The sequence below is a fragment of the Equus asinus genome, chromosome 7 (assembly GCF_041296235.1).
Source record: "Equus asinus isolate D_3611 breed Donkey chromosome 7, EquAss-T2T_v2, whole genome shotgun sequence".
Lineage (NCBI taxonomy): Eukaryota > Metazoa > Chordata > Mammalia > Perissodactyla > Equidae > Equus > Equus asinus.
Genome location: NC_091796.1, coordinates 83,034,244 through 83,061,936, shown reverse-complemented (window position 1 = coordinate 83,061,936; position 27,693 = coordinate 83,034,244). Strand labels below are relative to the sequence as shown.

Below are 27,693 nucleotides of genomic sequence, written 5' to 3'. Positions count from 1 at the left end.
CATGGTGTGAATGTACCATAGTTTGTTTAACCATACACCATTTGAAGGACATCTGGGTTGTTTCCAGTTCTTGGCTATTATCAATAAACCAATGTGCATTCATGTACAGGTTTTTGTGTAAACATGTTTTCATTTCTTTGGTATAAATACCCAGGAATGCAATTGCTAGGTTATATGGTAGTTGCACGCTTAGTATTTTTAAGAAACTGCTGAACTCTTTTACAGAGTGCCTGCAGCATTTTATATTCTCACCAGAAATGTTTGGATGATCCAGTTTTTTCACATCTTCACTAACATTTGATATTGTCACTATTTTCTATTTTAGTCATTCTGTGTGTGTGGTGGTTTTCATTTGCATTTCGCTGATGGTTAACAATGTTGAACATCTTTTCCTGTGCTTATTTGCCATCTGTGTATCCTCTTTGGTAATATGTCTTTTGCCCATTTGTAATTGGGGTTTTTTGTTTTTCACTATTGAGTTTTGAGAGTTCTTTATGTATTCTACATACTAGACTTCTGTTACATATGTAGTTTGCAAATATTTTCTCTCAATCTTTAGTTTTTCTTTTCATCCCCTTAATAGGGTCTTTTACAAAGCAAAAGTTTTTAATTTTGACAAAGTCAGTTAATTTTTCCTTTTATGGATTATACTTTTGGTATCTGAGAACTCTTTGACTAATCCTAGATCCTGAAGATTTTCTCCAGTGTTTTTTTTTTCTAAAAGTCTCCTAGTTTTACATTTTATATTTAAGGTCATAATCCATTCTTAGTTAATTTTTATATATTGGGTTAACATTCTTTCTTTTTTTTTTTTGCTGAGGAAGATGCAGCCTGAACTAATAGCTGTTGCCAATCTTCTTCTTCTTCTTCTTCTTTTTTTTTTGCTTGAGGAAGATTAGCCCTGAGCTAATATCTGTGCCAGTTTTCCTCCACTTTGTATGTGGGTCACTGCCACAGCATGGCTGATGGGTAGTGTAGATCTGCACCTGGGATCTGAACCCATGAACCTGGACCACTGAAGCAGAGTGCACGGAACTTACCTACCCTGCCACAGGGCCAGCCCCAAGATTCGTGATTTTTTTGCTTACAGATATCTGGTTGCTCCAGCACCAGTTGTTGAAAAGGCTGTCTTTCCACCATTCCATTGCTTTTGCACCTTTGTCAAAGATCAGTGGGGCATATTTGTAGGAGTCTATTTCTGGGTTCTCTGTTCTCTTCCATTGATCTATGTGTCTATCCCTCCACCAATGCCTCAGTCTTGATTACTGTAGCTATGTAGTAAGTCTTGAAATTGGATAAACTGACTCTTCTCACTTTACTTTTTTTCAGAATTATTTTAGCTATTCTAGATCCTTTGCCTTTCCATATAAATTTTAGAACAATATTTTCTAAATGTACAAAAATCTTGCTGAAATGTTGATAAGAATTGTATTAAACCCGTATATCGTTTGGGGAGAATTTACTTCTTTACTGTGTTGAGTCTCGCAATTCATAAACATGGTGCACCTCTGAATTTATTTAGACATTTTTTTATTTCTTTCATCAGCATTTTGTAGTTTTCAACATACAATTCTTGTATATGTTTTGTTAGATTTGTATCTAAATATTTTGGAGTTTTTTGTTTCTTTGTTTTACGATTGTTCAGCACTTATTTTTAAGACCTGCCTCCCTTGTAGGTTCCCAGTGGGACTTGAGGTACGATAGCTGTAACTCTTAGTTCTGTTTTTTCCAAGTTCTTTTCTCATTTTTTTAGTGCTTCCAGTGGTTATGAATTTGTTAAAATAAGTCCCCAAAGTTCATTTGAATTAATCTCCTTGTTTTCTTTCTTTCTCTTAGCGTCAAATGGTGTTTATCCCTAGGAATCGGGCAGGCACCCAGCTCTCTAGGACTCACTGATTGAGCAGATCTTTGTGCCCTGAAAAGCACCTCTCTAAACGTTAAATTCCATTGTCTTTGTTCCAGGAATGGTGGTTCCTTCCAAGACCAAAATAGTGTGCCATTTTTCTACTCTTGTGTTGACCTGTGGGCAGCCACACACCCTTCAAATAGTGCCCCGAGATGAATATGACAACCCCACCAACAATTCCACATCCTTGAGAGATGAGCACAATTACAGTTTGTCCATTCATGAGGTAAGCAGCCTCGCTTCTTTCTCTGTGTGTTCCTTTCTCTGTCATTCTCACCCTTCCTAATTCACTTCCATCTCTTGTTTCCTTCTCCCTAACTTCTGTGCTGCTCTTCCTTCCTTCCTTCACTGTCTCATTAGTAACTGTGAGAGTTAGATTAGCTTATAGATAGAGAAGTTCTTTGTAAAGAGTAAATTGCCATGCAAATGGGGAAAATTATATATGTTTAGTGTTGCTTTGTTTTCCTCCTATAGCTTGGTCCTCAAGAAGAAGAGAGCACTGGTGTCTCATTTGAGAAGTCAGTGACATCCAACAGGCAGACCTGCCAGGTGTTCTTGAGACTCACCCTGCATTCTCGCGGCTGTTTCCATGCCTGTATTTCATACCAAAATCAGCCAATCAATAATGGCGAATTTGACATTATTGTCCTAAGTGGTAAGTTGAAAGAAAAGCTGTGATTTAGACCTATTCCCAGGTCACTTGTTCTTTGCGTGTCTGCAGTCTTCTGACCAACCTCACAGACATTTGATATTTGAGCCAAACTTGGCTTCGAGTCCTGTGGGTTAACTGTCTAGTGGTGGGCAATTTTTTTTTTCTCCTATGACTCCTACTTTAAACCTTATTCCTTGTTCTACTTCAGAGAATGAGAAGAATATTGTTGAACGCAATGTGTCCACCTCAGGAGTGAGCATTTATTTTGAGGCTTATCTTTATAATGCTACCAACTGTACCAGCACACCGTGGCACCTTCCACCCATGCACATGAGCTCTTCCCAGCGCCGGCCTTCCACAGCTGTTGAGGAAGAAGATGAAGATTCACCCTCTGAGTGTCACACCCCTGAGAAGGTGAAGAAACCGAAGAAAGTATACTGCTATGTGTCCCCAAAGGTTAGAACTCCCATTCTTGCCTCAAAATACCCCCTCCTGAGCCTGCTTGCAATTGGTATTTGGTAACAGAACCCACAAAGTAATAGTCTGAGAATCAGGGCAAGATCATTGACTTGGAGGGTTTCTAGAATACTAAGAGAGGCTGCTTAAAGTTGAGCAGAAGATCGTGCCAACTCTTCTGCTGCAAATGTTTGGTTTGGACTAGAAGAAATCTCTGTCTCGAGATTCTGTGTGCCATGGTACTTTAGAGCACCTGTGGCGTTCTGCCCTTTGATTGCTTCTGGGAACATTTTTCAAGGCATGACTCTTAGAGTTTTAAAGTAAGCTACTTTTAACCATTAAAAATTTCTCACTAGTATAAAAATTACTGTTGGCCCCTTGTGCTGTTTTGAAACAATTTGATCTTTCATTCTGTAATTTGTGAAACTGTAGTAAATGGATGTCACCATCAGGCTACAGGATTGGAATAGAGAATTTTGGCAGAGACAAGGAGGTGAACTTCCCAAGGCCCCTGAGCTCAGAGGCGCTTTGTGTTAGGGATTTTCTTCTCAGTATTTGTATTTTGCTTATTCATTCAGACCTCAGAAAAATAAGACTCTTGAAACATCCCATTACATTCCTTTAATCTCATAACCAAAACTGAGTTCTAATTCTGTTCTACTTCAGAACATTTTGCTGTGTACCATTCATCATTTAAAAATCTATCCTTAATTTGGCCTTGGGGAATGGAAATGAGAGAAATGGTGAGGTATAGATGAAACAAGGTTGGCTATGAATTGATAATTGTTGAAACTGGTGTTGGGTTCATTATATTGTTTTTTATTCTTTAGTGTTTGAAATTTTCTTTAATGAAGAGTTTTTAAAAATCAAGGAAAAATCTGACCTACTACATGTTCAGACAATAGTTTTTTTTAATTAAAAAATGATTATTGCATTCTTTTCCTTTTTTGTAAATGGCATAAAGAGACCTTTCTTTTTTCTTACATAAGGGATTTTTATTCACTTTTTTGTATGAGACTCCACCCTACTCCCCTCACCCTCCTGTCCCCACCCCCTTCTCCCCAGCAAATCCTTGGTACCATTCAAATAGGGATAGAGCAGTAGGTATGGGCCACTGGTGCTCCCTGTCCATTGACTTGGAGGAAGTCTGTCTGAATAGCACCCACCTGTCAGAAGGAGGTTTTGAGTATTAAGATTATGAAATGTCTCTGTGTGAGATTGCATTGTCAGAGTCATTTTTTTTTTTTTTTTTAAAGATTTTATTTTTTCCTTTTTCTCCCCAAAGCCCCCCAGTACATAGTTGTGTATTCTTCGTTGTGGGTTCTTCTAGTTGTGGCATGTGGGACGCTGCCTCAGCGTGGTCTGATGAGCAGTGCCATGTCGGCGCCCAGGATTCGAACCAACGAAACACTGGGCCGCCTGCAGCGGAGCGTGCGAACTTAACCACTCGGCCACGGGGCCAGCCCCTGTCAGAGTCATATTTTTAATTTACCTGTTTTAAGGTAAAGTTGATGTTATTTATTTGATTTCAGTACTAAATTACCCTCTTTGTCCATAGAGGGAAAAGGTCATTATGTAGCTAGGGGACTCTGATATTTGAATTATACTGCCCAAACAGAGCCTTTTTATTTATCATGACTTTATTTTCTGTCTGTTGGTCCTGCAGCAATTCTCAGTGAAGGAGTTCTACCTGAAAATCATTCCCTGGCGCCTGTACACCTTCCGAGTGTGCCCAGGAACAAAAGTAAGTGGAACCTCAGGTTTAGTTCTTGCCGAGCAGGCTTCAACTCTCGAATGTCTCAGCCGTTTCTTTTTTCCTAGAAGGGCTTTTGGTATTTTTGGAAGTTCTCATTGTGCACATAGAATTCATTGCCAAATAAAGAAAGAGTTGTTATCTCCTCACGAAATGGCATGAAGAATTTAGAAATTCTGGAAGGACATGTGCTTACAGAAATGGGAGTCTGTAGCAAGTCAGAGTACTTCAGCAGTGTCCTTTTGCCCCTGAGACTAAGTTAATGGAGAGCATGTTTGGTAACCTTGGCCCAGGCTTGGTCTCCCAGTGTGCTGAAGCTAACTCTTTTAGAATCGGTATTCTCGTACATTAAAAATTTTTTTATTTTAACTTTTCTGAGCTTTTGGAATCTAAAGCAAATCACTTTCCTCCAGCCAGTTTGCCTGACCTCTTCAGGTAATCATTTTCTATTTTATATATCTTTACTGGTTTCATCCTTCTTGTATTTTATGTTGGAAGGTGTTGTAGTGTTTCCTGTGATCCTTACTAAAGGCAGTCTCTGTGACTCAAATAATTTAAAATGCAATTTGAATTGTAGAGTACTGAGGTGAGAAACAAGGAGATGTACTCCTGGTACTCACTTGGAGAAAACAGGCTTAACTTGTTTTTGTTGGTTGGTACAGAAGGGTAGAGATGTGGAGGGTTTTTGCTGAATTTGAGGGTTTTATAGATTAACTCCTTTTTTTTTTCCCTTTGTTAGTTTTCATACCTTGGGCCTGACCCTGTCCATAAGCTCCTCACACTGGTGGTGGATGATGGCATTCAGCCCCCCGTGGAGCTCAGCTGTAAGGAGAGGAACATCCTAGCGGCCACTTTCATCCGCTCCCTCCATAAGAACATAGGTAAGGGTAGACAGGGACTCTGATAGGGGAGGCAGCGACTCCAGCTGCCCTGGGTGCCTGAGGGTGTAGAGGTGGCCTGCACAGATGTCTTGTAATAAGGCTGTAATCATGATGGATCTTATTGCTCCTCAGGAGGGTCTGAGACCTTTCAGGACAAGGTGAACTTTTTCCAGCGAGAGCTTCGGCAGGTACATATGAAAAGACCACATTCCAAAGTCACCCTGAAGGTCAGCAGACATGCCTTATTGGAATCGGTGCGTAAAGTTCATCTCGGTCAACAGTTGTCAAAATTTTCCAACTAGAAATCTTTTTGGTATTTGGTTATGTTCTGCAGGTTATCTTTTTCATGAAACCCAAATTTCTCTCCTCTTTAAACATATCTGTTAAAAACTGTTGTTCTGTGCATTCGATTATACTAAATTTGGGGCAGATTTGTTATGATGTGTTATTGAGGGGAGAAACTAGTTGACATTGGCTTTAAAATCTGTACTGAACTAGTTCCTGAACCATCTCGTGGAACTCCTATGTAAGGCAGGTGTAAGTAGCTGTTACAGAAGAAAGTTGTTGTTATTGAATCCAAGGAATAGAAGGGCTCTTGTTGGATTCAAAGGAAGTGATTTTTGTTGTCACTCTGGTCTGATGGAAAAGGAACACCTGATGTGTGTCTGTCTCCACTGCACAGACACTGGCATAGTTCTTACATTCCTCGGGAATGAGAAGGCTTGGTCCTTGTCCAGAAAGTGTTTGTGATGTTTGGCTCTGGTAGGTGTGACTGGAAACCCCTTTTCTTAGCCACATTCTCCCTGTGGCGTGGCTCCCTGTCTGAACCTAGCCTTGTGGATAAAGATTCTAGTGGATAGACCGTACTTTACTGAAAACCAGGATTCCTTGGTTCTTTTGCTTACAGATTATTAATTTGAGCCATTTTTGCTTCTTTATTCAAGACTTTTCTCATTAAAAAAATGAGGATTGTTTAAAAAAAAAAAAGCTTCAAGTTTCCAATAAAGCAATGATGTAAAGATGGCTTAGATTATTTTTTAAAATCTTAACTTTCTTCTGGAATCATATGCATTTAAAATATAGGACGGTATTATTAAGGCTTATTTATGAGTAATGTATCACCTTCAAGTACTGGTGGTGAGTTAAATGGACAATGGCAATATTCTTGTGTTTTGTCTTTAACACCCAAGAGATGCCAGCCAGTGTTCTGACAGTTTCCTTCCTTTCCCTGCTTCTCAGTCTCTGAAAGCCACTCGGAACTTCTCCATCTCAGATTGGAGCAAGAACTTTGAAGTGGTTTTCCAGGATGAAGAAGGTCAGTTTTGAAATTTCATGTTCATCTTTTTTTTAACCCTCCTTCCCACTCTTCCCCTCCTCCTTACCCCCATCTACAAAGAACAAAAACAACCCCCCTACACAAATCTCACCCCCACCAACTTCCTTTGGAAAAAGAAGTCATGAATCAAGACAAAGAGTGGTGTTTACTGGCCAGATGGCTTGGTAGAGCTTGTTGAGCACAGAAGGGACATGGAGGGGGAGCTCTAAGAGTTTGAACCAAAAAGGCAAAGTAACCTTTGTAGAACAAGTAAAAATGTCCATCTCCTGGAATCTCTGATCACCTGTGTTTCCACACTGGGGGGCATTAGCTTAGTGATCAGAATACCTTTACTCCTACAGAAAGTGGTAGGATTTCAAAAAAGTCCAAAGTTTAGGTGGATTGGAATGGGGAAACACTAAGGTAGTGGAAGGGAGGGAATGTGGAGAGTCTATAATGATAAATAAATGAACAAAAGTGGTAAGAGGTGGTAGGCCATAGTCACTTTTAATTTTTATTATGCTTTTCAGCTCTGGACTGGGGAGGGCCTCGCCGGGAATGGTTTGAGCTAATCTGCAAAGCACTGTTTGATACCACCAATCAGCTCTTCACCCGGTTCAGTGACAACAACCAGGCATTAGTGAGTCCGCGGCTTTCACGTGGGTGGGTGGAAAATGTGGATTATGTTATAATGGATAGGCTAACAAGGGTGTGAGGTTCTGAAACTGTCCTGGGAGTCTGACAGCCTATGCCCTATTCTTAATTTTGATACTTACAATATGAACTAATCAAATTGCCTCCTTCCTCTTTCCCTTTATTATTTTATCTGTAACATAAGAGAAAAGTGCAGACAAAGGAATATTTGACTAAAAAGCATCATAATACAGTGGCTGCTCTACTCATTATTATTTTACTAATGAAGCCACTTTCTCAAAGCATACCTGAAGCAATTGAGTTCTGTACTAGATCTTTGACAAGGCAGAGGTGTCAGGAGTGAACACGTAGACTTTGGCTGAAAGAAGTTCTGGCTTGGGGAAAAGGCATTACATCATCCACCGATTAACTTCCGTACTTAGCCAGGGACCACAAACTTCATATAAAATTCTTCAACTTAATGGAAGTGCATCTTTCCCTTTATCCTTCTGTCACTTTGAATTACTCAATGGTGGCTCCCAAAAGACTAATGCCATTTGAATGGGCTCTTTGATCCTAATACTGAAATTCTTGATCCTTTGGGATGGAGTTGGGGAGGGAGAGTCTTTCCAGAACTAGGCTTGAAGAAAAATGGCGCAGGGCCCTTTCATCTCTTTCTTTGACAGGTACACCCCAACCCTAATCGCCCTGCTCATCTGCGCCTGAAGATGTATGAGTTTGCAGGGCGGCTGGTGGGCAAGTGTCTCTATGAGTCCTCTCTAGGAGGAGCGTACAAGCAGTTGGTCCGAGCTCGCTTCACCCGTTCTTTCTTGGCCCAAATCATAGGACTACGTATGCATTATAAGGTAACATCTTAGGTGTACATTTTCTAAGGCTGTTGGCCATTAATTCTGAAATCTTTCCACCCTGAGCTTGTTATTCCTAAGGTTGAAAGTGTAAGTGGTTCCAAGCAGTTATAAATTTCATTTCTGGATAAGAGTAGTCATGTTCTGTTCTGTGTCTTTCTGTCTTCTCAGTACTTTGAAACAGATGACCCAGAATTCTACAAATCTAAAGTTTGTTTCATCCTCAACAATGACATGAGTGAGATGGAGCTGGTCTTTGCAGAAGAGAAATATAACAAATCAGGTCAATTGGATAAGGTGAGAAAGAGGACCAAAGCCTATGGGTCCCCTGTTTCCCAACCTCCTCTAGAACAGTGCTGTCTAATAGAACTTTCTGCAATGATGGAAATGTTCTCTATTTGTGCTGACTTTTGATCACCCAGAATGTGGCTGGTGTGACCAAATAACTAAATTTCTCATTTTATTTCATTGTAATTAATTTTACTGTAAATAACCACATGTGGCTAGTGGCGATCATATTGGACAGGACAGCTTTAGGGCACTGTATCCCACACTTTATGATCTTAGTCCATTTGAGTGGAGCAAAAAACACATGTCCCTGTCTATCCCACACATTCATACCTTCCAGTAGAAAAAGAACTAAGTGATAATGAAGTGTCACTGCATAAGCAGCTTTGGAAGGGGTGACAGTGTCTATCTCAACATTAGCGGTGGTGATATAGATGACTCCTCTTTTCACACTGTGGCTATATATTTTAAAACTTTTTATTAGAAAATTATTGGCCAGAAGTATTTCTGATGCAAATGTGATTCTGTTTTCATCGTGGGGTCACATACTATCAAGTGATAATGATGAAGCTAAAGTTGCAGTAATATATAATTGAAAGCAAAATAGCAATGACTGAAAAATTGTGACTGCTGATACTGCTGTACTAATAATCAGATATCCTTGTGAACACTTTGGGAATCCCAGCTGTTGTGCTTTGCACACATGTGGGCAGAGCCTATATTCCTGCCCCAGTGTGGCAAGGCAGCTAGAGTCAATAGAGTACTGAATTAGGGTCTGCAGTCTCGGGGAATGCTGATTTTAATTGGATTTAATATGAATACTAAATCTTAGTAATTTACTTGTAAGGCTATTAGATAGAAATGCTTACACACATAAAATAAATGCCCAGAATTGTGCATAATGATAAGAGAAAAAGTTTTATATATTTAGATCCATTGAGAATCCTTGCTCTGGAGCAAATTTTCATCCCTACCATGCTGTCATCAAGACCTTAAAATCTGATTTTATAACTAAATGGAGGCCTTCATTTACTTGTGGAGACAACTGTGGTCACCGTGCACAGATTTTCTGAGCTGGTGGTTTTAAACTGTGCTTCAGGGCTTCCTGAAAGCTCCCTGAGGAGTTGTTTGGGGGCGGGGAGGGTGCCAATTCTATTTAAGAATCGTACAGCTTGTTCAGCTTTTTCTTTGCAGATAGGAAAATTGGGGACCCAAATAGCTAAGATTCTGAAGTCTTATAGCAAGGTAGTCTCAGGTTGGCATTAGAATCCAGGATCTCTGAGTTTTGAGCTGTGGCTTTTTCCATTGACTTATATTGGAAATAGAAGAATGTAAGGGAATATCTGTTCCCATCTTAGATTTCTGAGACCTAAACAGACTTCTTCACTGCTTGTCTGGCTTTATTTATTCTCAGTTGGCTCATGGATTTAAGAGAAAGGGTAAGTAGTGGTTTAATTTTGGATCATAAAGATCTTAAAATATTGCTAACAAGGAACCATAATATCTTCCTGTTGCATCACCAATATTTGCCCAGGTCAGAGAAGATTCACTCAGATACCCACTTCAGAAATAGTAGCTAGTAGAATACCACAATAGTGATGGGAACCCTGAAGCTTAGTAACTAAATAAAGCCAAGTGTATTGAGAAGCTGAATGCACAGCAGACTATGATGGAGCTCGATAATGCTGTGTTATTGGGACATACCAGACAAGTATCTTTTTATAAATTCCCATCCACAGCCTTTCCTTGTCTGTCTTTTGCGTCTTATTTCAGGTTGTAGAACTCATGACAGGTGGAGCTCAAACCCCAGTCACCAATGCAAATAAAATCTTCTATTTAAATTTGTTGGCCCAATATCGGCTGGCCAGTCAAGTGAAAGAGGAGGTGGAACATTTCCTAAAAGGTGAGATCTTGGCTCCTCTTGGCTTTGAGATGAAAATACCTGTATCCACAGTGTGGGTATGGCTTTAACTTGACTGCTTTGTTTCAGGCCTCAATGAGTTGGTCCCTGAGAACCTTTTGGCTATTTTTGATGAGAATGAGCTTGAGGTAAGTGCTTACGATTGCAAACCCCTGGTCTTGACTCAGTGTTTTAGTATTCTCACAGACACCAGCTAAGTGCATCTTCTCTTACGAGACATGGTAGGAGAGCCCTTTAGAGAGGGTTGGTTTCACTTTTGTCACTTTTCCATGCATTGACCCTTTCACCAACTTTTAAAAAATTAGAATATGAAAAAACAGCAAATAACTATTTATAAAGAGTAATAATTAATATTCACTTACTCATCAAATATTATTGATACTGGTTGAGTAGAATGTTGGTATTCTTTACAGTCTTTGCAAATCCTATGACGTTCAAGGTTGATGTAAGGGAATAATAGAATTTATTTGTTCAGGGACTGTTTATTGAGTGTCTCCTTTATGCCATGTGTGGTTGAGGCACTGGGGAGATAGCAATGAATAAGACCAAGTCCCCACCCTCATGGGGCTACTTTCTGGTGAAGGAGACAAACCAAAAGATGTGACATATTTCAAGGTTTTGGGCTGTAACACTTTGCACTCATGCACTGCATAATGACATTAGTCATTGATAGACTGCATGTACAAAGGAGGTCCCTTAAGATTAGTACCGTATAGCCTAGGAGTGTAGTAGGCTATACCATCTAGGTTTGTGTAAGTATGCTCTATGTTGTTTGCACAACAACAAAATCACTAAATGATGTGTTTCTCAGAACATTTCCCCGTTGTTAAGCGATGCATGACTGTATAGTTAATATATTCTTATTTCAGATCTTGTGACAACCAAAAATGGCTATAAGATGGTAAATACCATTGTATAATTAGCAAAATTGAGGTTCATATTAAGTGTGGGCAAGAAATAAAATCAGTTTGTTTTTACCTGCTTCTTACAGTTGATACATACAATGTAAATTATTAATTTTAACTTCCCATGGCCTTTATGAGGAGTGTGTTTCTGCAAACTGTTTCCTGTAGGGTGGAAGTTCTTTAAAAATGGAGAAACAAAAACGTTGTTTTAGGTAGTCTTGTACAGTTTTTATTCTTATTCACTGAACTGGCTTTGAGAACAAGAATCAAAGTCTTGTGCAATTTTCATGACACTTTGTACCTTCATATATGAAATCCAAACAAAATGAACTCTCCATCTCTTATCTCCGATAGACTTGTCACCTAGTGCTGTTATTTCTCTGGCTGAGGAAAGCTATTGGTATATTGTCTTACCATCAAGCAAAGCATTTGTAACAGTCTGTGACAGTGAGTAGGAAGGAAGAAGTTGTTCCACAGCCTGCTCTTAGTTACTTGTTAGCTTAGCAAGTTCTTTTTGAAGAAGCCAAGGCTCTTCAGGCTTCATTTAGGCCCTTTTGGTCTCTCGATTAGGATGTATCATTCTTTAGAGCTGTTGGATGAGTACTCACAGACTGCTAAGTAACATGCTGGATGCTGAACCAAAATAGGACATCAACAAGATGTTTAGGGCTCTGATGTCATTAATGTTCTCATTTTTTGGCATACTTTTTAATTTATCTGATCAAGTAGAGGCAGTGCTAAAGAGAAGGTAGTAAAAGTTCAATCCACAAAAGAAGGATGGGTCCTGGAAAAAGGAAAGGCCATCTGACAAATTCCTAAATGGGGCTGGGGGTCTTCATCAAAAGGAAACGCCTGCTTTTCTCTTAGTATTCCCAGGCCAGGTCCAGGGCAGATTGTCAGGAAACACTTGGTTCCCTTTTTGGTTTTGTTTCAATTCAAAATAATCCACAGCAGCAATCCTTAATTAGGGGTGCACATCAGAAACACTTTGGAAACTTTTTCAAAATAGACAAGCTCGTAACCCATCCCTAGAGATTCTGATTCAATAGGTCTGGGGTAAGGCCATAGGTATCTATATATGTATTTTTAAAAAGCTATGTGCTTTTTTACCACACTGATTAGGAATCACTGGTCTATCGTAATTGATTTTCCTAAAGCAGTGTGCTGACATTATGACCTCACCTCATGTCTTTTTCCTGGTGTTTTCTTTTTTTTTGTTAAGGTATGCTTTTTGGTGAGGAAGATTGGCCCTGAGCTAACATCTGTTCCCAATCTTCCTCTTTTTTTCTTTTTTTTCCTCCCCAAAGCCACAGTACATAGTTCTACATCCTAGTTGTAAGTCCTTCTACTTCTTCTGTATGGGACGCCACCACAGAATGGCTTGATGGGTGGTGTGTAGGTCTACACCCAGGATCCAAACCGGTGAACCCCAGGCCACCAAAGAAGAGTGCACAAACTTAACCACTATGCCACCAGGTCACCACCCCCCCATCGTGGTTTCTTTATTCCACATTTTGCATGTTAACATAGGTAACTTTGACCATATGTTGGGTCTTTGTCCCTCTGACTGTCCTAGTAACACCTGACTATCTTCTTCAGCTTCTAATGTGTGGGACCGGGGACATCAGTGTGTCTGACTTCAAAGCCCATGCAGTGGTGGTTGGCGGCTCCTGGCATTTTAGAGAAAAGGTAAGTTGGCCAGACTTCTTTTGGTTGGATTTGGGCAGTGTGGTAAGGAAAAAGTTTCAGAAGAAAAAAGTCGAGGAGTCAGAGAAGTAGACGTATTGACTGGGGAAAGATGATATATGTGGGAAAGACACGTGGTTGTCCAGGCAGCAGGGAGCCCTCATCCCTGGGGCTGTCTTGCTGACCGCCACAGGAGCAGTACATTGGAGAGGCAAAGAATAGAACCAAGCAATCAATGACTACCCTCCTGACTGTGTGACAATGTCAGTTCCTAAAGAGGTTGTTAACTCTAACCGTTCCTGCCTGGGTCCTCATAGAATGGTAACTGGGGCATGCCCCCACTTCAGGGTATCCTGTCCTTTCCCCAGGGGTCAAATCCAAGGCTGCAGACCTGGGGTGACCCCAGCCTTGTGCTCTCCTCGCCAGGTCATGAGGTGGTTTTGGACCGTGGTTTCCAGTTTGACCCAGGAGGAGTTGGCTCGGCTGCTTCAGTTCACAACAGGCTCCTCTCAGCTACCACCTGGAGGCTTTGCTGCCCTCTGTCCCTCTTTCCAGATTATTGCCGCTCCAACCCATAGCACGCTACCAACTGCACACACATGGTAGGTGTCTGACTGCCCGATGCATGCTCTCATGGGAGATTGTCTTTCCAGCCCTTACCAGTGTTTCTGGTGGTGTGAGTTAATCACTTCTTCCCTTGCCCTTCCAGTTTTAACCAGCTGTGCCTCCCTACGTATGACTCGTATGAAGAAGTACACAGGATGCTGCAGCTGGCCATCAGCGAGGGCTGTGAGGGCTTTGGCATGCTCTGACCATCCACTTGGCTCCCGTGCTTTCTGGAGCATCTGGGTGCACGTAACAAACATAACCACTGACCGTAACATACACATAATCATCAGCCAGAATCTGCTGCATGCTCCTCAGTGTCTGGAGTATTTGGTCACCTACAAGTCTTGTCCTTCACTCACACCCTCCCTGCCCATCTCCCCAACAGGCCTCTTTGGCATGGTACATAATCAGAGCCATGTGCTCAGCCACAAGAAGAGGACCATGCTGTTGTAATTTCACTTGGTTCTTAGAAGATCTCAGCAGCAGGAGCTGCCTCAGTAGCTGAGGGAGATCACACAGAGGACTCAGCCTTGGAAAGCTGGTGTCCTTGCCTTGCTCAGCCTCCTCTGCTGATGCTCCTTAGAGATCCCCTCTGTGGCCCTCACTGCTTGACCTAAGGTACGCAAGTCCTTCTTGAGGGCAGGGTGATTGCCTCTTGTCACCAGGAACCAGGAGAAGCACAGATAGGAAGCAGCCCACATGAGCAGTCTTTGATTTTGTCCCTTTGCACAATGTCAGGCACAGGCCATGGCACTGGACTACCTCTACTGGAGACTGATAGCACAAAAGGATCTTCTTTTGTGGTGTCAGAACTGGAAAGGAGCTTTCCCGCAGATATTTCTGGAAATGATCATTAATCTATAAAGAAAAACTCTCTAAGCTTTTTCTTGAGTTTGAGCCAGTAAGAAAAACAGACCTAAGAATGTGAAAGATAACTGGGCTGTAGCCTCCAGTGCTAAATATGATTCTCCTTTAGGGTTAGTGGGCATGTCCAGGCACATGGCTGGCTTGAAGACTACTGATGCTTGTCCCTGAGTTTGTTCTTTACACTGAGGTGTGCCTGGGCCTGGCCACTTGTCTGCAAGTTATGCTGTCTGCTAAGAGCTGGGGATTCTTTAGCTTTCTACTGAAGAAAATTTTGGATCAAGGAATTGGGACAGTACGATTAGCATGCTAGTGATCCCTCATTCTCTCTTTGCTTGGTGTTCTCTGGCAGCACTGAGGCAAGGGAAACAGGATCAGTAATTTAAGGGCTTATCACAGGTCCTTGGGGTCAGGACACTGGGAACATACATAGAAGAGATATGTCAGACAGTAAACGTCCAGCTGTCCCAGTTACTTCTCTTCACTCCATACCAGCAAGGGGAACTAAGGAGGAGAAAGATATATTTGGTTCATTATTATGTGATGATTGAAGAGAACCTGCAGCTGTCTCATGGAAGATGACAACAACGTTTTTCATTACGATTTGAATGAAAACATTTTCAAGATTCAAAATCTCATCAACTTCCCAAATTTCTGTTTTTAAGAAGGCTTTGCTGCAAGCTACCATTCCCAATGGGGCATTCAACTCTGAGAATATTACAAGCCATCTTTATTGCCAAAACCAGCAAGTACACAGTACAGAGATGAGGCAGGACTTATTATGGCAATGCCTTGGCCTCCTAGAAGCATGTCTGAGCCCTCCTGTTCCCAGGGATCATGAGGAACAAGCCTTCCTGAGCTGCTACCGTTCCTGCCTGACCTCACTTCTTCGCAGTTGTCATTTGTCCTTGGCATGGGTGCTGACCTAACTCATCCTTGGGGTCCAGGATCTAGCATCAGGGCCTCTCTACCCCCGGGGTCCTCCATGCCACATGGTCACTGCACTCCTCAGGGACCAGGACAAGGTGCTGCTGCTTGCCCCAATGTTTTCCCATGGGATATGTACAGGCAAGTTTCACCTGGGAAACACGATGCTGCCCCTCGGGCCCAGAGAGGGGTTTCCAGCTGGGGGCACATGGGCTGGTTCTGCTGTCTTTGGCAGTTGTTCCTCTTCTAGATTCTGCATTCTCCTCTCCAGCAGCCCTCCAGAGACTGATGCTGGAGCTCGAGTTGATTTTCTTGGCTAGATCTGTCATTTTGAACTCTAGTCATAGCACTTTTCAGAGCATCCTGGGCACCACTGCAGCCCTGCTGTAGCAACTGCGTCCATGCGGTGGTCCTTAGCCCCAGGGTCTTTGTTGAACAAACCTCTTTGGTACTGTTGTGGTTTTCTATTCTTCCAGTTTACTCCCTCTCTCCTAACTCTATTCAAAACTATCCTTGCTCTTTTTGGCCTTTCACCTTTTTTTCCCTAATCCTGCTTTGGTACTAGCCAGTGTGAGGAAAAGGTACAGTATGTTGGAGAGAAGGAAGAGTGGCTATTACTTCTTGGGTAATTTTCTATTCACATTTCTTATTTTGGCCAGTTCTTTTATTTATGCCCTGTGGTGCAGGTTCTTGGGGGGGGCGGGGCCCAGCAAACCACCTGGGCTTTTCGTGTCTTTGAAGGAGATCAGGCACCAAGTGAACACCAAGGAGAGTGTCAGTGTGTTTCTAGAACTTCAGCAGAGACCAAGCCCTGCTGCAAATTCGTCAGGCCAGAAAAAAGGGCCAGACAGTTGCATTGATAGTGTAAATATTTTGTACAGTAAATAAATAAATGTTTAAAAGGACTGAGGAGCAAATGACTACTTTAAGTGGTGATTCAGGACTTAAATTGGAAGTGGGGAAGGAAAAGAAAAATTTAGAAATGTTTTTGCATTTCCCCAATAATTCCTCCAGAAACAGTTAGCTCAGGGTGGAATGAGGATGAGCAGAGGATGTTTGTTCTCATCAATCTTTTAAACATTCATCTGTTGTTGTTTTACTAGGTAAGAAACTCAGTGTAGAAAATTGGGAAATAAAAAAGTATGCGGGAAATAAGTCATCTGCCATCCAGAGGTAACCACTGTGAACACTTTGATGTATAGCCTTCTGATTTGCATATAATCACATGTTTATTTCCCAGCATTCCTTCCACCGTCCCACAAGGGCTTTGGATGTAGCAGACAAAAGCACTGCTCCTCAAAGGTTTGTGGGTGGCAGGTGGGACCAATTCTTTTCCAACCAAAGATAAGCTTGGCAGAGAGAGGAAGACCCCTGATTTGGCCTAGAAGGAAAAGTATTAGGGACACTACCTTTCTTGGGGAAGTAATCATGGTGTCCTGTACGTTAATTCCCAATCTGGAAAATCAAAACAACATCCCCTTTGGAACTGACTTTAAAATACAGATTTTTGGGGCTGGCCCCATGGCGGAGTGGTTAAGTTTGCGTGCTCTGCTTCAGCGGCCCAGGGTTTTGCTGGTTCTGATCCTGGGCACAGGCATGGCACTGCTCATCAGGCCACGCTGAGGTGGCATCCCACATAGCACAACCGGAAAGACCTGCAACTAGAATATACAGCTGTGTACTGGGGGTCTTTAGGAAGAAGAAGAAGGGAAAAAAACAAAAAGATTAGCAACAGATGTTAGGTCAGTTGCCAATCTTAAAAAAATAAAATAAATAAAATACAGATTTTTACACCCCCCCCCACACCCCGCAAGACAAAGTGAATTGGAATCTTAGCTTGAAAACTACTCTTGAAGAGCATTCATTCTACTCCTACCTCATTAAGCTCCTGAGGGATATGAGAGGTCTTAAAAACCAAACAACATTCTATCCCTCTGACTTTTACATTTTCAGATTACTGACAGTTCTACATCGTTTACACTTGCTGCTCTTGTGGCTTTGAATGGGTCACTGAACATTCATCACTGAGTGATTTCAGTCCATCATGAAGTTATTTGTAAGACTCAAGAGGCTGGTGGGATTGTTCTTGAATTAAGACAATAAATACTAACTTCAACCTCTCGTGCACTGACATCTCTCAACCGTCTTAGAGACAACTCTCAGACCTGTGCCCAGCCACACTTCTCTTAGCACCACAGTAGAGGTTCTCCCCCAGGTGGCTTGAACCAGAGGGCTCCTTACCTCTAGTTTGGCTTCACTTAGACCCTCAAGCATAATAGACCAGCTCTAGGTATCCTGTAATACTTTTATTTAAAAATGAATAGTTCCTTTTTGAGATGAACATAGATACCCCAAAAAAGGGCATACAAGCATGTACAATTTAATAATTATTAAGTACAGACACATGTAACCACGATGCAAAACATGTAATCACCATCCAGGTCAAGAAATAAGACATTGTAGCACTGTAGAGCAAGTCATCCCACACCTCCAGAGGGAACTCTTATCCCAACTTTTATGATAATCATTTCACCAATTCCCTTTTCAAACAGCCTGTCCTAAAAGTCATGGTGGGGAAAAGAAAAAAAGAACCCATGTGTTGGCAGCCTGGCCTCATGGCCTAGTGGTTAAGTTCAGAATGCTGCTTTGGTGACCCAGGTTCGTGGGCTCAGATCCCAGGCACAGACCTATACCACTCGTCAGCTGTGCTGTGGCAGTGACCCACATATAAAATAGAGGAAGATTAGCAACAGATGTTAGCTCAGGGCTAATGTTCATCAGCAAAAAAAATAAGAGCCCGTGTGGTCTCTTGATAAGATGCTAACCATGGTCAGTTTCTCCATAGTAATTACTACACCTCACAATTAGTTACAAAAGTCTTCTGAGACCATCATTGCCCCATGAGACTCTAATTCAGATTCCTGATGCTGAATCTGATGAATCATATTCAAAGACTACAGGGTCTCTCTGAGAAGACTTTTCCCCAGATGTTCTAAATTGGATGCTTTTTTGCTTTTATACCCTGAACAGGTTTTGTGGGCTCTGAGAGGATCGTGATTCTCCTTGGTGGTCAGTAGCAGTTTCTTGAGTATCATATAAGTGTAGTAGTATTGAAAATAACTCAGGACTAAGTTGTCTCAAAAGCTGTGGAATGAGCCAATATTTCTGACTCGGTGTACTGAATCTGTGCACTCCCTTAACAGAAAGCCATCCCAGAGCTATTGGAGAGCTTAATTTTTTTGTTTGTTTGGAATGCAAACGCATTGGATTTAGAAATCTGCAGGGGATAGTGTGATGATTTTGCTTCATACGTGATGGAGTGGTGCTGTCTAGAGTTGGGCTATGCCTTGTTATGGGTACCTCCCCCCACTCCCATTCAATTCACTTTAACTTTTGCCTATATAAAAACACTTTGTGGTAGCCACAGCAGGGACCTGGTGCTCTGCCGTGAACTCAGATGTGGTCTTTACAAGATGGTCCATGAATTCCTGGAAAGGAGATGTGGACTCAGGTGTGGTCTATGCACGATGGTCTGTGAATTCCTGGAAAGGAGATGTGGAGGACACAGTTTCTTACTAGAAGTAAGAGGAATGATAGCTGTAGGTTTATGATAAGATATCAGAGGTAGCTTTAACAAAGTTGTCCTGGTTATCAGTAGAGCCCTGGCTTAATACCAGCCAGTTGCAGCAGCTTCTTAAATATGAAATAGTAACACTGTTGGTACCTCTAGGAGCAGGGATCAAACACATCAGCACAGAACCACAGCATCCAGTCACATTACAAGAACAGTGTGGTTCCCCATCTAGTTCCCCCTGTAGCCTTTCTTCAAGGAGATGATGGATCATTTATGCAGGATGAAGCCTGTGGATGTGATTGCTACTTCCTCAGGGTTCCCAGTTAACAGGCCGACATGGCCCTTGTAGTCTCTCATGGCTGTGACTGCCTTAGACTTGCTTCATCTGGCAAACCAGGCAACTTTCTGAGTGAGCAAGGTCTTAGGTCTTCATCTTTTAGGGATGACTCTAGGAAGAAGTCGGTTTGGGACTATTCAAGGAGCTAAGTGAGAAGATACATTTCTTTTACAAACCTCATTGTGTCCTTGACTAGGTGGCCCATCCTGATGACAGGAACCTACTTGTATCCTATGTTTCCAGGCTCCCCTGCAGCATAGGCATCTCCTGTAATTTGACCTTTTCTCAAAGAAGATGCCCTTGGACACTTTTGCATCAAGTGTATGCAGAATGGGACCCTCAAAGCATAGAGAGCCATGAATTGATGAGCTTGAACATTGATATTTCACTCCTATGGTTCAACTTTAGGCAAGACAGTCTTTCAATATCAGTTTCCTGACCTGCAAAACGATGCTATTAACTAAATAAGAAAATTGGCTAAGTTGGAGCTCTTGGAAAAAAGTTTTTGTATATGTAGTGTATGTGATACCATATTGACTATGGCTTGGGGCCCTGGTAATTTCCATAGTGGGAGGCTATAAAAACCTGGAGGCAGTAGAGGATGCTAGAGTGGATGACTGGTGTGGGATGGTGGCTCTTTTCTCATCTTGCCATGTCCAGGCAGAACAGAGACAATGGATATTGAAGACACTTAGTCCAAACACCTGTGAAGAAGGCCTCAGGTCAGAAGAGACATGTCCCTCCTTCATGTGACCCTTCAAAGGCTGGAGGAGGTGTTTGAGGGGACTGCATCTCAATCCTGTCATGTGGTAGGCAGCCTAGTGATAGGCAACCTAATTACCCTTGACTTTCCTTAACCTACCTGACTTCTGAATCATGATAATAGCTGCCATTTTTTGAGCTCTTGCCTTATGCTAGGAAATGTGATATATATTGTCTTATATTGACAGTGACTCTGCAAAGTAGGTCTTGTTTTCTCCATTCTACACAAGATGCACTTGAAGCTCTGAGACGGTAAGTAATTGCCAAGGTTCCTTAGCTAGTAAATGGCAGAGCTGTTATTTGAACATGGGTCTGTTTCATGTCAAAGCCCAAACTCTTTCCACATTGCTGGTTTGTCTCAGATTAGCTTAGACTAAGAAACAGCCCAGGCACTGGGCCACCAGTGCTCACTTACTGCCTCACGTTCACTTGGTGACTCTGTGTGACAGATGAACACTATACCTTTGTTTACCTGTTAGTCACTTCAGGATTTGGAATTTACGAGAAGGCCCTACTCTAAGAGACAGCTATTGATAATGGCTTTAAAATCTTTTGCATGTGGAAAGTTTAATAGAATACCAATTAATGACTTGAGTGAAATGACTTCCAAGTTTAAATGAATCCTGCATAAAGAATGCAAGACACCCTTAAGTGTATAACTGAGGGAAAAATCCTGAAATTTTAATATCCCACTTCGGTGGAAAATCCATAGGTCGTATAGAAATGAAATAATTAGAATGAGGTCAGACATGCCACACAATACCCTGATGTTTATCTCTGGTAACTGAGTCTGCAGAAAAAGGCTCATTTAAATAAATCTTTTGTCTCTAAACTCTCCTTACGTGAAACACAGCACCATTTGGCAAAGGCCAAATTTCTGGTGGTTATCTCACTGAGAAGGCAAATATTTTTGAGAATTCCAGGGTTAAAGGGAGACATACACCTCAAACAAGGCTGTGATTCTGTTGGAACTATAAGCATAGCATCGTCTCTAGGGTGTGGGGTCCTGCACCTCTCGGATGAGGTCACCATTTCTGCAACCCCCACTTCACCTGCATTATGGATTTGCACATGAAGGAATCTTTCTGAATCTTCCCATCCTCTTTCTACAGACTAACAATGTTCCCTCTCTCCTCAGAACTCCCACTCAAAGGAGTTGCCAAGACATTCCTCTGTTTGCCCGTTAGCAGAGTCAGGGATATCAGAGTGTTTGCAAGCCAGCTGGAGAGCCTTTGATGGCTTTTATGTTATGTTCAAAACAAAATGTTGTGTTATTATGTAAGAGGAAGATTATGTGTGTGTCATCATTTTGTGCTCATTCTCGTAAGTCCTAGGTCTAATCCTACTCCAGATTGTCATTTCATTTCCTATAAGTGTACCTCCCCCACCCCAAAAATCTGATGTTTCAGTTCCATCGCTGGGTTTGTGGCCTGCCTTTTCCCTTTAGTTTCTTGCATCTCCGCACTTCAGCAAACATTTCCTGTGTATCAGGCACTGTGCAGGGAGCTAGGGACACACAAGATAGCATGTGATCCCTGCCTCTGAGCTGCTCAGTCTTGTTAAGGGAGACAGACATATAAACAATCCGTTTTCCTTAGAGTTTCCTTCCCCCAAGACTTGAGTACCCAAACCTATCACCACCCACCCCCGTGCTTCTCATTCCTGTTTAATTTTGGGGGGAACATTTCTGTTTATGCATTTGGAGACTTTCCATAGTATAGAGTAACAGCTGCAAGTGAAATTTGTCTAGCTCCTTCCACATATACAAAGGGAGGGAAATTACTCTCCCTATTGATTTTCAGAGAAGCAAGAACCCTTACAAAGATAGATTCCAACCAAGAGACCCAAGGAGCAAGCCCCTCATTGTGCCTTAAATATGCCGTCACCTGAGCAGGTCCTGGGAAAGGCTGGGAAAAGGAACTCCAGGATCTTTGGACCTACTCCCCCTTTAACCTCCTCTCCCAGACAAAGCAGACCTGAGCTGTTGACTTTGGCAGCTGGGGACTGGCCAGTAGCCTGCAGCTCGGTAAATGAAATTAAAATCTTAAGTGGATGGGGAGAGGGAGGTATCTCCGACACTAACAGCAATCAGAAGGGTCCGTACCATGGTCAGAATGATAAGGGATGGCAGAGGAAAGACAGTAATGCCATTCCAATGAACCCAGAGGCATGAAGAGGCAAATCAAGTTCATGAACGGCCATGAGGTTGGTAGGGAGTGACCACTGTGGGCAGAAACACTGAGCTTTGCTACAATTTTCTTTGATCTTAATCAAACTTGGGTGATTGGAGTCCTTGGTCATCTCTTTGCTGTGGGCTGCAGCTGATGCCTGTTCTCTGGGGTTTAAGCAGATGTTAAAGGTGATTCCCCAAGCTTTTGAGCTGGATCGCAGCTGGATGTGCCTTGGGGTCAGGCCATTGCCTTTAGGGAAACCTTCAGGCTCTTCCCAGAGGGATTTCTCCTCTAATACCTTGTTCGTAATGATGCTAGCCTGTGTCTCCTCAAAAAAGTCAAAGCAACAGAATAAAATTGGGCATTCTGTAGATCTGGCACTTGCTATCCCAGTCAGGCTAGAGAGACATAATGGATCCTGGCAGGCTCGTGTGTGCAGCTCTGGAGATGTCTGGAGGTGGGTATGGGTACAGCAGCATTGCATCTGCCTGTTCCACGATGGTTCTGGTTTCAACAATTCTGACTTACGATCCCCTTACACCTTGAAAATTCTATTGTTTTGACATGCAAGCTATATTTTCCAGACAGCCTCTCACACTCAGAAGCAGCACAAAACTCTGCTGTCAGACTATGTCTTCAGTTTTGTCTCCACCAATGTCATTGTGGATTAACTATGGGGGGATAAAAAAAAAAGTAAAACTCTAGTTCTGACTTTTGGGAGTCAGGCTGGGTTTAGGGGCTTAGCGTGGTGGGAGAAGGGGGCCAAGATAGTGGTTGGCACAAGGATATGGAGAACTTTGGAAGCAAAGCCAGAGACTCTGAGGATTGAGGCCCAGGAAAGTTTGGCGTGAGTAAAATCTGGGTATTTAACCAGGAACAGTCACTCTATTTTCCTCAGCCTTGGCAGTAGGTCAGAGCAACAAGCAGTTCCAGCAGGGTCCACATCCTTCCTATTGTCTCCACCCCAACCTCTCTCATCGTCCCAAACATCTGCTTCAGATTTGGGCCCTTGCCTTCTCCCTGATTCCTGTACCAGACCGTGGGTGGGAAGGCGGAGGGGACAGGTCTGCAGGTGTGGGCCGAGGAAGAAGAGGAGGAGGAAGGCTCTGGGAAAAGCTGCTGAAAGGTTTTGTTTCAGGTGCTACAGAAGGATTAAGGGTCTGACCTATTTTTTAAAAATCTGCATGTATATCACCAAAATCTAATCAGTAAGTTGTTTCACTTTCTGGGTAGAGGGAACAACTAAGGGAGGGAATTGGGACCAGCTGGGGAAGTCTGTGCCATCACATGGCTGCTTTTCAAAGGCAGCTCAGAGACACTCCACAGGGAGCAAACTGAAGTGATTAGTGCCCACAATGAGCAGTCGGGAGGTGCTAATGAGGTAGTAAACACCTCTTCTCCAGCTAGCAGCTGCCTGTGAGCTGAAACAGACACCGTGAGCCAGAGTGATGAAACCAGCCTGGGAAGGAGAGAAGAAAAAGCCAATGCTAGCCGTTAGTCACAGGAGCCTCCAAAGTCTCACTAGGAGAAATTTAAAAGTCTAATACTTGCCTTGAAATATCAGTCCTTTTGAAGTGACAGAAGCACCCCAAGGGAAAATACTTGGGAGCCTAAGGAAGCAATCTCAGAACTCGTGATAGAAATAGCCGATGTCTAATACTGTGCCACCCCCTATTCTAAGCACTGCCTGTAACTCATTTAATCTTCACGTCAATCTACAAGGTAAAGATGGTTACTGTTCCTATTTTATAGATAAGGAGACTGAGGCACAGGTTACATGTCCAGTGATGAGTCTAGGTATCAAGCTGGCCTTTGATATCTCATCTCACACAAGCTCAAAGGAGGGGGAGTTTGGGGACAGGACAGTCAAATCCAGAGAACGCTGGAAAGAGAGCTGCTAGTGTTCTATTCGTGCAAACCAAAGACAGACTGTGTGGGCCTCTGACTTCTGGGACCATGGGGAGCCAGTCTGGCAGGCACTTCTTCATCCAGTCCCACCATTCTGGGCCTCCTCAAGTTTCTGCGGCTGGTCAGGGCAGAGCTTGTGCTTCCCACCTCCACCTCCAGGACAGGAGGGGCCCCTCCATCTCCCTACCCAGATCAGCTGGGGGAGGTGCCTGGTGGGGAATGGAAGAGGAGCTCAAGGGCAAGAGCTGGCCAAGGCCCATGGGCTTCCAGGCACCCCAAACCTCAAAGCTAGGGGGGTGGGAGCCAAGCCCATCACTTGGCTGGAAAGTTGGAGCCTCAGTAACACACCAGCTTGCCCTGGCCAGCCTCTGTCTTCAGAGAAGCAACTATATGGGTAGTAACAGGTTGCAGGCCTCTTCCAGATGCTGCTGTGAGAGCTATGCCAGAGCCCACTTTATATGAGAGCAGGCTCTTCCACCAAGAGAGAAGAGTGTGCTGGGGAGAGGGCCTAGGAGCCTACCTGACTAGTAGGACAGCGCTCTGCAGGCATGGGGAGTGTGGTCTGGACAAGCCCAGTCTGCCTGCCTTTGAGCCTTTATTTATGCTGTGCACTCCACGAGGAATGTTGCCCATCTCGGTCCATCTGACCTCCCTATCCTTCAAACCCAGCTCAAGTCAGAGGATGTGAGGATTAAATAAGAGAATTCGTGAAAAGTTCTGGCACAGTCTGGCACATATTAAGCCTAAAAAACGGTAGATATTATCATCGCTAGTATTTTTAACGGTCGTAAACCAGTATCCACAGCTGTCTTTGGTTTGTTGTAGGTTTGAATTTGGAAGATCTGGGTTCAAATTCTGACCTTGCCATTTCTCAGTTGAATACTCTTAGATAAATTGCTTAATCTCTCTTAACTAGAAAAGATTGGTTCTAACACCTACACAGTGTACCCCACAGAGGGAGTGTGAAGTTCAAATGAGATAATGGATGTAAAAGATGTTTTGTAAATCATAGAACCTCCTGTAAATGCTGGCATTGCCTTTCCCACCTCCACTGGTTCATGCCGGGTTCTGGCATTGGCAAAGCTCCTGCCCCCACCATGCCCACCCCTTGGGATGATCTGATCCCTGCCACTGGCCTGGCCTGCGTGTACCTAAATCCCTTTGCCCTTCTATTCAGCAAACACAAACCTGGAATTTTTTCAGAAGAAGCTTTGGTTTAAAAATTAAGGGGTAAATTAAACAAAAATGCAAAAGAAGAGGAGCAATGGGGCTTATGGTTACTGATGTCTCCTGCTTTGAAGTCCAACCTGGGGGCCTAAATTCACTGTGAGCTCTGACCACAGGCCCTGTTTGCCGTCCTTCCTCAGCCTTGCCTGGTGGATTCAGGGTTGAGGCTCACCAAAGACAAAGAGAGCCCGGAACAACAGTGAGCCAGCCTCCTCCCTCACTCTCACACACAAACACACGGCGTGGCTGAAACCCAACCCACAGAAAAGTCCAGACCGCTGTCTCCACCTCAATTTCTCCTCTGTCACACCTCTTTTCATGTCAGGTGCAGGGAGACGGAGCTGTTTATACCGCACATGCAGAGCTGTTGGTTAGGGGCTGCCCATAGGGGCTGAGGGAAGTAACTTCCCAGACACTTCTCTAACATCCATTCAGGTGGCCAAAGCATGTTCCAGCAGCTGGGGACAGGTGCTGGCACGGGGGTCCTGAAATGATACGAGGACCTGAAGACGTGAGTAGAGTAGTGACAGCATCTGTTACACCTATGCCTTGTCTGCTGCTGTTAACTGCTTAGCTCCCTGGTCCTTACTCGTGGTTTGTTATCACCACTAGTCACTATGTGTTGATTATCTCATTGAATACTCAAAACAGCCCTGTTACTGCCCCCATTTCATGGGTGAAGCACCTGAAAGTCAGAGACACCTGCTGTGAGCTGCACCAGCTGCGACCCTCTCCGCCAGGTCCTCCCTGCTCATTACCCCGGTCTCACCACCCTGTTTCCTTCCTCCATGAGCTGAGACACCTTGTCTGGTTTCTCACCAGTCACACCCACTGCCTAGCACAACATCAGTGTGTAATTGGTCAATGCATGAAGGATTCCAGAACCAAGGGCTCAGCCACACACTAGATGTCGTACCTCCAGGGACCACGACTCATGATGTGGCGCTGTGGTGATGCCCCCTCAGTGCCAGCCCAGTGCTAGGGACTGCAGGGTGCCCCTGGGTCCTGGAACAGATGCCTGCTGGGAGGATAAGGCAGCCCTGAGCAGAGACTTGGAGAGTGCCAGGGTGATGGGCCCCAGCTATGTTCTGATAGCATCCTCATATCACATCCACAGAAGCGTTTGTGAAATTGCCCTCTAAGCGGTCCAGTCTCCTGGGAATGACAGCAGCCTATTTTGGGATGGCTTACAGTGTGTCTCTCAAGTTCCTCCTGAAAGTTATGTAGCATTCACAGCCTGCACATGAGTTTGAAGTTATGTATGAGATCACTAGTGGCCTCTGGAATGTGTCTCGAGGTCCTGCCTAAGAGCTCAGAGGGCTGTGGACAGACCCATAAAGGAAAATAAGACAACTGGATGTGGAGCCCATATCAACTGGATAAAGTATTTAGACTGTACACAAGCCAAAGAAAAAACGCATTTGCCTTTGGAGAGTGTTTGAGGCCCCACACGGGTTGAACGAGAAAGGCAGCTCTCTGCTCTTGGGAGCACAGTGGGGGATACAAAACACACCCCGTCGTGGCCTGCCTGCCCTTCACCTGGGCCTATGTCCTTGGGGGAAACGGTGACTGGGGTGCCCAGCAGTGCTGCCTCTCCCTGGTGTTGGAGTGGGCAGGGTCCAGGAGAGGAGGAGAGAGATGTCGCATGGAAGTGGACCTCAAGCTGGGGAGGGGTTGCAACAGAGCTGCTCTTGCAGGCCTGGGAGCTCCAGGCTGGTTGTCACCTGCCCGCCCCAACTCAGACTAAATATCCAGCCCTGCAGGAAAGTGAGAAATTCTTGGTCTCAGCCTGCCCATGCCTCTCTGGCTTAAAATTGCCTTCCTTCATGGAATCGAGGCTGCTGTCTGCCCTTAGCCTGTTCTTCCTGTTCCTCACCCCAGGGGCTCAAGCTGATTGGCAGACTTATCCAAGCATGGAGGGTAGGAGCACTGCCCTTGGGCAGCAGCCAGGAAGCGGGAGGGAGTGAGAGCCAGAGACCGAGGATAGACGTGGAGTCAGAGACTGTCTGAGAGCAAGAGACAGAGTAAGACAGGCGGTGACCTGAAGACAAA

The 27,693-nt window shown here is 43.6% G+C and overlaps 1 protein-coding gene across 5 annotated transcripts in view; it reads left to right on the top strand.

Annotated features, from left to right (window-relative positions):
• The window catches only part of AREL1 (apoptosis resistant E3 ubiquitin protein ligase 1), a 42,865-nt gene extending 25,087 nt beyond the window's left edge, over window positions 1-17,778 (top strand). For 4 of the 5 annotated variants that reach the window (XM_014835692.3, XM_044774016.2, XM_044774013.2 and 1 more), the window contains 15 exons: window positions 1,963-2,132; window positions 2,381-2,561; window positions 2,767-3,014; window positions 4,681-4,758; window positions 5,507-5,648; window positions 5,781-5,902; window positions 6,888-6,963; window positions 7,494-7,603; window positions 8,283-8,462; window positions 8,634-8,759; window positions 10,524-10,653; window positions 10,741-10,799; window positions 13,176-13,265; window positions 13,689-13,864; window positions 13,972-17,778. In XM_014835692.3, coding sequence (XP_014691178.1) covers window positions 1,963-2,132; window positions 2,381-2,561; window positions 2,767-3,014; window positions 4,681-4,758; window positions 5,507-5,648; window positions 5,781-5,902; window positions 6,888-6,963; window positions 7,494-7,603; window positions 8,283-8,462; window positions 8,634-8,759; window positions 10,524-10,653; window positions 10,741-10,799; window positions 13,176-13,265; window positions 13,689-13,864; window positions 13,972-14,074 — 1,991 coding nt within the window. In that variant the 3' untranslated portion in view covers window positions 14,075-17,778. The remainder of the gene's footprint in view (window positions 1-1,962; window positions 2,133-2,380; window positions 2,562-2,766; window positions 3,015-4,680; window positions 4,759-5,506; window positions 5,649-5,780; window positions 5,903-6,887; window positions 6,964-7,493; window positions 7,604-8,282; window positions 8,463-8,633; window positions 8,760-10,523; window positions 10,654-10,740; window positions 10,800-13,175; window positions 13,266-13,688; window positions 13,865-13,971) is intronic. The other variant, XM_044774015.2, reaches the window with a different exon arrangement.
• Window positions 17,779-27,693: the final 9,915 nt, after the last annotated feature.